This window comes from Myodes glareolus, chromosome 21 (assembly GCF_982192425.1).
Source record: "Myodes glareolus chromosome 21, mMyoGla1.1, whole genome shotgun sequence".
In the NCBI taxonomy this organism is placed as follows: domain Eukaryota; kingdom Metazoa; phylum Chordata; class Mammalia; order Rodentia; family Cricetidae; genus Myodes; species Myodes glareolus.
The window spans coordinates 8643090-8654793 of NC_142046.1; the positions used below are offsets into that span (position 1 = coordinate 8643090).

An 11704-nucleotide genomic window follows, 5' to 3' on the forward strand; every position below is an offset into this window, starting at 1 on the left:
CACACAAGGGAAAGACACTAGCAATTCCAAAATGTTTGACCTCAAGATGTGAGCACATACATTGAATAAATACATATAAAATCATTTTAAAAACAAGTAAAAATGCATGCTAAGAAACAACAAACATTTAGGAGAACTTGTGGGAAGGAGAGCTGGGGAGAAGTTGCTCAATAGCAATCCAGTCTATTAGAGAGTAGGCAACTGTCCTGTTCAGGATTTTCAATGCTGTGATAAGACCATGTCCGAAAACAACTTAAGAAAGGGGTTTAATTCATCTTACACATCCAGGTAACAGTCCCTCACTGAGGGAAGTAATGGTCTGGTCTCAAACAGGGCAACAGGAACTTGGAGGCAGAAAGTAATGAAGAAGCCATTGAGGGGTGCTGCTTACATGGCTTGCTCAACTTGCTTTCTTATAGAACCCAGGACCAGCCTAGCGATGCCACTACCAACAGTGAGCTAGGCTCTTCCATGTCGATCACTAATCAAGACAGTATTGGACAAACTTGCCTACAGGTCAGCTTTATGATTAATTTTCTCAATTAAATTTCTCTATTTCCTGCTGTGTATTAATTTCTGTCAAGCTGGAAAAAAGCAAACAGCACACTAACCAGACATAATAATTATGAGCTTCATACTTCAAAAAGAGAAAAGGACAGAAGTATTATTAGTGTTTCCTACAGAGGAAGATGGATAATGAAAGAGAATTTTTAATTTTACCTTTTATTTATTCTTTGAAACTTTCATAAATATAAACAATGTATTTGATCATATTTACCCCTCCCTTTCCCCCTCCTACTTCCTCTAGTCATCAACTGCCTACTGCTCTTCATCTAGGGGTGGACATTTTGAGCCTCTCTCCTCTATGCTGTGATTTTTAACTGTCTAGTGAAGGCTTTGTATGGATAACCATAGCTGCTGTGAGGTCATGTGTGCAACAGCCACATCATGTATAGAGTACAATATTTTACAGCCCTTCCTCCCCAATTTCCAGCTCTTATATTCTTTCTTCATCATACATCTTTAGTTTTAATTAACACACTCCTACCTCTTTCCTTACCCTCCCCATCCTCTCTTAATCCTTTATTTCCCAAGATTATCCCCTCTTCTTTCATATCACTCTTATTATATTTAAATTAGATTTTGAGATTATAGTTTTCCAAGTATCTTCTTAGTGCACACTTCATTTTGGTTAAATCTACCCATGACCCCCATTTTCCCATACCTACCATTCCACTACATGCCTGAACACTTCTTACCCCGGAACTCAACCTCTTTAGTTTCATTTCACTCATGTTCTAATAGCTCTCTCCCCAAATGCATCTGCAGCTAAAGTGCCAATTGTAGTTTCCTAGTTTTCATGCATACTCCGTGTTAAATACACAAAACAAAATATGTGGAATTAAGATATGGACCCTCATGTAAAAGAGAATATGAGGTATTTATTTTTTGTGACCTGGGTAACCTCACCAATATAATTTTTCATATATTTATTTTCATATATTTACCTATAATTATCATGGTTTTGTTTTCTTTTGTAGCTCAGTAATGTTTCATTGTGCATATATACCATTTTTTGTCATTTTCCACTGGTCACTTAATAGACTTCTAAGTTGATTTTGTTTCCTTGGGTCTGTGAATAAAGCAGCAGTGAATATGACCTGCAAGTGTTTATGGAATAATATTTCAAATACTTTGTGTATATTCCTAGGAGTTGCATAGTAGAATAATATGGAAGATCTATTTCTACTCTTTAAGAAACTCACACACTGTTTCAAGAGTAACAATATTATGTATTCATTTTTCTACCAGTCTTTTTGATATAGAATGTCCTTCTGGATATGTGTTGCCTTTATTGGTTGATGAATTAAGTTTTTTTGGTCAATGGTTTAGCAGAGCAAAGTCAGGTGGGAAATATAGACAGAGTCACAGAGATGTCATGAACCTGCTGAAGGAGACATACACAATAACCTTACTGTTGTCCACAGCCTCATGATGATACACAGATTAATAAATTAATTAATGGATTAATATCAGATGTAAGAGCTAGTTAATAAAAACCCTGAGCTAATAGGCCAAGCAATGTTATACTTAATATAGCTTCTGTGTGACTATTTGGGTCTGGATGGCCAGGAAACAAATGAGTAGTCTCCATTTACAAAGTGGTTTCCTTATATCTTTCTAAAACTAAAATACTTAAAACCAAGCTAAATTCTAATTGTTGTTATGCCATGAAAATATTTTCAAAATTTATTTTTAAATTTAAAAGAAAATGAACCTGTGGTGGTGGTGCAGCCCTTTAATCCCAGCACTTGGGAGGCAGAGGCAGGCTGATCTCTGTGAGTTCAAGGCTAGCCTGGTCTACAAGAGCTAGTTTTAGGACAGTTCCAAAGCAGCATAGAAACCTTGTCTCAAAGATCCAAAAACAAACAAACAAACAAACAAAAATTTAAAATAAAATGAAACAATGCATAGGCAGGAGAAATATTTCTGTTTTTTTCTTTGAGAAAGGAAAAATATTTCATAAAGAAGGCCATTAAATTAGATAATGATAAAAGGTAAATGTCTGGCATATTATAAAAAGTTTGTGTTCCTAAAGTTAGGACATAACATGAAAAGGAAAATAGATCAGGATTGTCTGCAAAAAGAAAAAGAGAAAACAAAATAATTTCCCCCAAGAGGAAAATAGCTCAGGAGTGTTTGCAAAAACAGAAATAAAAAACAAAATAATTTCCCCTAAGATGAACAAAATAGTTAAAGAGAAACAAAAGCTGTGGCTGAAGTGAAACACAGGCTGAAAATATGCAACCCGAAGACTCACTAGAAAGCACCAAGCCATAGAGTCATGTGTGTGACTGAGAAGTACTCAAATCCACAGAGAGGGAAGACCAAGCCCTTCACTGTGAACAGACTCTCCTGCTAAGGATATTTCTCAGTGCTCCTTTCATGTCCTGATTCCTCAGACTGTAGATAAAGGGATTCAGCATGGGCGTGACCACAGTATACATCACAGCAACACTGACATCCTTGTTATTAGTGTTGTTAGATGAAGGGACAAAATATAGCCCAATAATGGTTCCATAATAAAGGGAAACCACAGAGAGATGAGAGCCACATGTGGACAAGGCTTTGAAGATTCCCTTGAATGAGGGAGTTTTCAGGATGGTGGCTCCAATGTGGCCATAAGAGACCATGATACATATGAATGGCATGGTAATGAATAGTGATCCCACAATGAGGATGACCAGCTCATTGATAGAGGTGTCTGAACTGGACAGCTTAATTAAAGCAGAAAGATCACAGAAGAAGTGGTGGAGAATGTTACCTTTAAAGAAAGAGAGATGAGCTAGGAGGATGGTGTGAACAAGGGCACCAGAAAAGGATAAGAACCAGGATGCAATGACCAGTAAGATACAGACACTCTGACTAATGATTCTGTTATAGTGGAGGGGGTGACAGATGGCCACATATCTGTCATAGGCCATGGAGGTCAGAATGAAGTTGTCAATAGCCCCAAACATCAAGAAAAAATATGCCTGGGAAATGCACCCAGCATATGAGATGGACTGACTGTGTGTCAACATATTCATGAGCATCTTTGGAACTGTGACTGATGAGAAAGAGATGTCTGTGAAGGCCAAGTGGCTGAGGAAGAAGTACATGGGGGTGTGGAGGTGAGAGTCCAGCCTGATGAGCAGGATGATGAGCAGGTTCCCCAGCACTGTGGTCAGGTACATGACCAGGAACAGGGCAGAGTACATGCCTTGATCTTCTGGCTTGATGGGGAGCCCCAGGAGGATGAACTCAGATGTGCTACTCTGATTCCTTGTGCTCCTCATCTTCTGATGGAGATAAGACACAGAAATGTGAGAATTGGAAACATGGCCATCAAGGCATAATGAAAGCAATGTTTTTAATTAGTGTATATGTTTTATATAAGAATCTCAAACTTTTGAACACTAGTGGGAGGTTTGTCACTTAGAAACCAGCTCAACATATTTTGAGAAACTTGGAAATATCATCACAATTGTCAGAAAAGATAAGCGTTGAGATGTCTAGGAATCCATAACGGAATTCTGAGTTAAGGAATGAAGAGAAAAATCTAATCAGTTATCAATTAATAACAAAGCTAGTCAATGATGTATAATAGTTTTCTAGGTTCTTGACAATCTTTTCAGCTCGAGAAGCATATTGGCTAACGTTCTATATCTGGAGCTGTATTGAAATTGAAAGAACCCAGGAGCAGCTATAAAACTGGAATATATGACTGTGAAACTGAAGGCCACAGATCTATGTCAATAACATGAAATATCAGATGACATCTTCTATATGCCCTTCACATCATCCCCATTCCAACATCTCCATTTGTCTGTCCCTCTTTCTAAAGAAGTTTTCATGGAATATGTATAAAAATCCTGTGTCTTTCAAGTTTTCTTGTGTGTTCAATCAAACCTAATTTTTCCTTTTCGTGTTTTATAGGATAACAGGAAGTATCTAACTTCTGTAGCCACATCGGGAATCTGTCAAGAAAGCACATATCCCTGTCTATTGCAATTCAATATTGTTCTCCATTGTCATTGGTCTTAATATAGATTTCTTTTGCTAATAACTCTTAAACGGTATTTTCTTTTATTGTATTTATATCATTTCATTTATTATTGTTCTCTTCTTTATCAGTTGAAATTGGAAATACTAAGAAAAATTAAAAAAAGAAATTGGAAATACTTAAGTGAACAATCAAAAAATAGTAAATAAAACATACTAAGTCATTTATTAAAATACATATCCATATTCCATAAATAAAATCAATCTAAATACCTTTGTGTTTGAAAGCTGAGAAAGTCTCCAATACTCAGCGGACCTAAGAGGTGAGTCAGCAGCAACCACAGGACAGACAGCCAGATGCCCCACTTTCTGGGACCTCTCTGTGGGAGAAAAACTAGAAGACCCTCCCCCACTCCCTCAGCTTTTCTAGCCAACCAGCAGGGAGTTTTCCCGCTATACCTCAACAAACCCTGCTCCAAACCCAACCTGTTCCTGAGAGCTCTGAGGAACCCTGTTACACAGCATGCTACAATACTGAGGGGACCTAAGAGACAGCCACAGCAAAGATTGGATCAAGAAGCCAAGACACTGCCCACCACTGTTGAAAGAAGAGTTGAGTAGGCACCAATGTAAAAATTCCAACATCCTAAAACGCAAGATGGTAACACCAGAACCCAGTGAACATACAACAGGCAGACTTGATCATCCTATCCCAGAAGCAGTAGAAGAAAATGACTTTAAATGTAACTTTATGAAAATGATGGAGACCTTTAAAGAGGAAGTGAAAAACTCCCTTAAAGAAATGAAAGAGAAGACAAAGAAATGTTGGAAGAAATAAATCAAACAGGTGAATGAAACAGTTCAAGACTTGAAGACTGAAATAGAGGTAATAAAGAAAACACAAACCAAGGGAATTTTGGAAAGGGAAAATCTGGGTAAATAAACAGAAACTAGAGAGACGAGTATAACCAACAGAATACAAGAGATAGAAGAAAGAATATCAGGCACTGAAGATACTATAGAGGAAATAGACTCATTGATCAAATAAAACATTAAATCCAACAAATTCTCTTTTTTTTGTACTAGAAGGAAAACCCCAACCGAAGGAAGCCAACAAAACCCACAATAACACAGACATCTGATAACGCCCTACCAGCATAACCCAAAAAAGGGAAACACACAAACACTACTTCCAAAAATAAACAGAGTTAACAACCACTGGTCATTAACATTGCTTTTTACCAATGGTTTCAATTCAACTATAAAAAGGTACAGGCTAAGAGAATGGATACAAAAACAGGGTCCAGCATTCTGCTGTTTACAAGAAACACATCTCAATATCAATGACAGACACTACCTCAGAGTGAAAGGTTGAGAAAAGTTTTTCCAGTCAAATGTACTTAAGAAACAAGTGGGTATACTTATTTTAATATCTAACAAAATTGATTTCAAACTAAAATCAATCAGAAGAGATAGAGAATGACACTTTATACTAATAGCAGGAACAATTCATCAAAATGAAGGTCAATCCTGAATATCTATGTCCCAAATACAAGAGCACCAACATATGTAAAACATACATACTTAAACTTAAATCGTACATGAAACCCCACACATTAAAATTAGGAGATTTCATCATTCCTTTCTTGACAATGGGCAGATCAAACAGACAGAAATTTAACAGAGACTCAAGAGAACTAACGGATGTAATGAATCAAATTGTATTAACAGGCATCTACAGAACCTTCTACCCAAACAAAAAAGAATATACCTTCTAAGTACCTCATGGAATATTCTCTAAAATAGATCACATAAGTAAACAAAGCAAACATCCACAGATACAAAAAAAATGGAGTAACCAAATTTGTCATAGGGTCACCAAGGAGTAGAGCTAGAATTCAACAATAATACAACTCCCAGAAAGCCTACAAACTCATTAAAACTGAACAGTCAACTACTGAACCACCGCTGGGTCATAGAGGAAATAAAGAAAGAAATTAAGATCTTCCTTGAATTCAATGAAAGGAAAGCACAACCTATCCAAACCTATGGGACTTTATGAAATAGGGCTAAGAGGAAAGTTCATAGCAATAAGTGTCCACATAAAGAAAACGGAGAAAGCACACATTAGCAACCTAGCAGCACATCTGAAAGTTCTATAAAAAAGAATCAGACTCACCCAGGAGGAGTGGAAGACTGTAAATAATCAAATTGAGGACTAAAATCAGCAAAATAGAGACACAGAAAACAATACAAAGAATCAATGAAGCAACGAGCTCATTCTTTGAGAAAATCAACAAGACTGACAAATCTTTATCCAAACCAATCAAAAGACAGAGAGAGAACATCCAAATTAACAAAATCAGAAATGAAAAAGGGGGCACAAGAATGGACAGTGAGGAAATTCAGAGAATCATTTAGGTCCTACTACAAGAACCTGTACTCCACAAAATTGAAAAATATAAAAAAATGAACACTTTTTTAGATAGATACCATATACCAAAACTGAATCAAGACCAGGTGAGCAATTTAAAAAGACAAGGAGATAAAAGCTGTCATCAAACACCACCCAAACAAAAGAAGCCCAAGGCCAGATGGTTTTAGTACAGAATTCTACCAGAACTTTCAAGAAAAGCTAACACTTATGCTCCTCAAAGTGTTCCAAACAATAGAAACAGAAGGGTTATTGCCAAACTCTTATTATGAAGCTACAGTCACCCTGATACCAAGACCGCATGAAAGAGAATTACAGACCAATGTCATTCATAAACACTGATGCAAAAATTCTCAATAAAATATTGGCAAACAGAATCCAAGAACACAAAAAAATCATCCATCTTGATCAAGGAGGTTTCATGCCTGAGATGCAGGGCTGGTTCAACATACAAAAATCTACAAATGTAATCCATCATATAAATAAACTGAAAGAAAAAACCACATGATAATTACATTAGATGCTGAAAATCATTTAACAAAATTCAATACACCTTCATGATAAAGTTCATGGAGAGATTAGGGATACAAGGATAATATCTAAATATAATAAAAAGCAACATACAGTAAACCAACAGCTAATATCAAATTAAATGGAGAGAAACACAAAGCCATTCAACTTAAATCAGGAACAAGACAAGGCTGTCCACTCTCTCCATATCTCTTCAACATAGTGATAGAAGCTTTTGCAATAGCAATAAGAAAACATAAGGAGATCAAGGGGATTCGAATTGGAAAGGAAGAAGTCAAACTTTTGTTATTTGCAGATGATATGACAGTGTACACAAGTGACCCCAAAACCTCTATCAGAAAACTCCTACAGCTAATAAATACCTTCAGTGATGTGGCAGGTTACAAGATCAACTCAAAAAAATCAATAGCCCTCCTATACACAAAGGATAAGAAGCAGAGAGGGAAATCAGAGAAACTTCACCTTTCACGATAGCCACAAATAGCATAAAATATCTTGGGATAACTCTAACTAAGGAAGTGAAAGACCTATTTGACAAGAACTTTAAGTCCTTGAAGAAAGAAATTGAGGAGGATACCAGAAAATGGAAAGATCTCCCTTGCTCTTGAATTGGGAGGATCAACATAGTAAAATTGGCAATTCTTCCAAAAGCAATCTATAGATTCAATGCAATCCTCATCAAAATCCCAACACAAGTTTTCAAAGACCTTGAAAGAACAATAATCATCTATATATGGCAAAACAAAAAACCCAGGATAGCCAAATAATCCTGTAGAATAAAGGAACTGCCAGAGGCATTACCATCCCTGACATGAAGCTCTATTACATAGCTACAGTAATGACAACTGCTTGGTATTGGCATAAAAACAGAGATGTTGACCAATGGAATCTAACTGAAGACCCGGACATTAATCCACTCACCTATGAACACCTAATTTTTGACATAGAAGCTAAAATTATACAATGGAAAAAAGAAAAGCATCTTCAACAAATGGTGCTTGGATAACTGGATGTCAACCTGTAAAAGAATGAAAATAGATCCATATCTATCTCCATGCACAAAACCCAAGTCCAAATGGATTAAAGGCCTCAATATAAATCTGACCACACTGAACCTATTAGAGGAGAAAGTGGGAAGTAGCTTTCAATGCATGAACACAGGAGACCACTTCCTAAATAAGACAATAAATAAATGGGACCTCCTGAAACTGAGAAGCTTCTTTAAAACAAAGGACACAGTCAATAAGACAAAAAGGAAGCCTACTGAATGGGAAAAATCTTTAGACAAAGGTCTGATTTCCAAAATATATAAAGAACTCAATAAATTAGACATTAAAATTCTAAATAACCCGATTAAACTAAACTATGGTATACCGAACTAAACAGAGAATTCTCAACAAATTTCAAATGGCCAAAAGGCACTTAAGGACATGTTCAACTTTCTTAGCTATCAGGGAAATGCAAATCAAAACAACTCTGAGATACCGTCTTACACCTGTCAGAATGGTTAAGATCAAAAACACTAATGATAGCTTATTCTGAAGAGGATGTGGAGTAATGGGAACACTCATCCATTGCTGGTGTGAAAGCATACTTGTGCAACTACTTTGGAAATCAGTGTGGCAGTTTCTCAGAAAACTGCAAATCAACCTATCTCAGGATCCAGCAATATCACTCTTAGGAATATACTCAAAAGCTGCTCAATCATACTACAAAAGTATTTCTTCAACTCTGTTCATAGCAGCAGTATTTGTAATAGCCAGAATCTGGAAACAACCTATATAACCCCAACTGAAGAAGGATAAATAAAGTGTGGCATATCCACACACTAGAGTACTACTCAGCAGTAAAAAACAGTGACATCTTTAATTTTGCATGCAAATGGATGGAATTAGAAAATTATCCTGAGTGGGGTAACCAAGACCCAAAAAAACGAATATGATATGTACTCACTTATAAGTGGATACTGGCCATAAACAAAAAACACTGAGCCTATACTTCATAATCCTGAGAAGCTAAGTAATAAGGTGAACCCAAAGGAAACATATGTAGACCTACCTGGAGATTGGAAACAGACAAGATTGTCAGACAAAATTTGGGAGCATAGAGACAGGGGGTACAAGGAATGGAGAGGGAGAGGGTTGAGAAGAACTTGAGGGAATAGGATAGTCGAGATAGAGAAAGGATAGATATGACAGCAAGGAAAGAAATATCCTGATTGAGGGAGCCATTATGGGGTTAGCAAGAAACCTGGCTCTAGAATAATTCCCAAGAATCTACAAGTATGACACCAGCTAAGACCCTAAGGAGTAGAGTAGAGTGTGTCTTAACTGAACTTTCCCTGTAGTCAGACTGATGATTATCCTAAATATCACCATAGAACCTTCATCCAACAACAGGTGGAATCAAAGGCAAAGACCCACATTGGAGCACTGGACTGAGCTCCCAAGGTCCAGTTGAAGAGTGGAAGGAATGAGAGTATGAGCAAGGAAGTCAAGGCCGTGAGGCTTTCATCCACTGAGACAGTTTGCTTGAGCTAATGTGAGCTCACCAACTCCAACTAGACTGGGAGTGAACAAGCATGGGAACAAACTAGTCCCTCTGAATGTGGTTGACAGTTGGGGCAGACTGAGGGGCCACTGATAGTGACACTGGGATTTATCTTTACTGCATGTACTTGCTTCTGGGGATCCTATTCTCTTTGTGTGTATACCTTGCCTAATCTAGATGTAGTAAGGAGGGCTTTGGACTTCCCAGAGGGCAGGGTGCGTTGACCTCTCTTAGCATTGGAGGGGATGGTGTGGGATGGTGGGTGGAGGGAGTGGGAAGGGACTGGGAGTAGGGGAGGGAGTGGAAATTTGGATTGGTATATTTTTAAGTAATAAAATTTTAAAAAATAAAATGATGAATTTTTTAAAATGGGGAACAATAATAAACTCACAAAGCCAATGTTCTGATGTCCAAGTTCACTACTGCTGTCAAGTGCACAATTTTCAATTTTATGATACCACTGATACTACCATTTAATCTTTCATCATTAATTGGCAACCTTTGATTTGATTTCACTGGATTAGCAGCTGAACCTAGAAACCTCCCCAATTGTAAGCAGCCACTGGCTGAGGACCATAGATTCACACACATGAACCCTGGTCTCTATCAGAGTGCTTCTTGCACGTCCACAGCACCCTTGTCTTTGTTTTCTTGAAAAGATATGAAACGATTTGCTCTGGTTTTCCTCCCAAAATGTGGAACTCCCTAGTCTACTCAAGACGTCATTGAACTGCCCCCAAAAGCAAGAGCCACACTATGACCAGAATGTCTGTGTCCCCCTGGAGTTCTGTGTTGAAGCTCGCCAATTTCTTCTCCTTATAAGAACACAGCAAGTGGATGCCACCTGTGAACTGAAAAGCAAGCCTTTACCAGATGCTGAATATACTTTCATCCTGCTTTTCCCTATCCTCAGAATGCTGAGAAATTTATTTCTAGTTTATTAAATCTATAAGACTATGGAATTTATTATAGTAGGGCAAGTAAAAACTGGGGCCTTTATTTCTATGAAGATTAAAATCATACTATTTTTTTTTAAAAAAAGAAGGCTGAGAAACAGTCTCAAGTTCAAACTAATTGCTCATTGGTGGAAGTGGGGATTAAAGTTTTCATTGCTATTTCAATTTTGTCATCTTTGTTGAAATTACCTTGAAAAATTTCTACATTGTTCAGTTTACCATCTTAAATATTGTAATGTGATCTTGTTACCACAGATTAATTATTCGTTCAGTTATATCATCCATCACTATGTTTGTAAAAAATCAATTTATCATAATGAAATAATACTTAGCTATTTGGGGGCACAGAATTTTATTATTTTTTACCATTTACAATAGTGCAAAAAAACCCCAGCATTACCAATACCATTTTACATAGTAGATAGATAGATGATAGATAGATAGATAGATGATAAATTCCAAGAAGTTGAGTTATAGCACTGTATATATTCATAATTTTGATAGACAGTCAAAAACAGGAGACTGCAGATGGTGAGAAAGGCTATTACATGTTCTGTGAATAGAATCATGATATTTGAGAGTTTGGAGAAGGCAGGACTTGGGCATTGGGAATAGAGGTAATTCAAAACCATGGTCACTCTGGTAAAATCTGTAGAGTTGAATATTACTGAAAATAAGGTTATATAAG

General features: G+C 36.9%; 1 protein-coding gene across 1 annotated transcript; it reads right to left on the reverse strand.

Annotated features, from left to right (window-relative positions):
* Positions 1–2897: 2897 nt before the first annotated feature.
* LOC125396792 (olfactory receptor 1J21-like) lies at positions 2898–3839 on the reverse strand. The gene has a single exon (XM_048428824.3). The coding sequence runs from the start codon at positions 3837–3839 to the stop codon at positions 2898–2900; it is 942 nt and encodes a 313-aa protein (XP_048284781.1).
* Between the last annotated feature and the right edge of the window lie 7865 nt (positions 3840–11704).

Coding starts and splice junctions, on each gene's coding strand:
- LOC125396792 (XM_048428824.3), bottom strand. CDS start 3,839: ATGAGGAGCACAAGGAATCAGAGTAGCACATCTGAGTTCATCCTCCTG.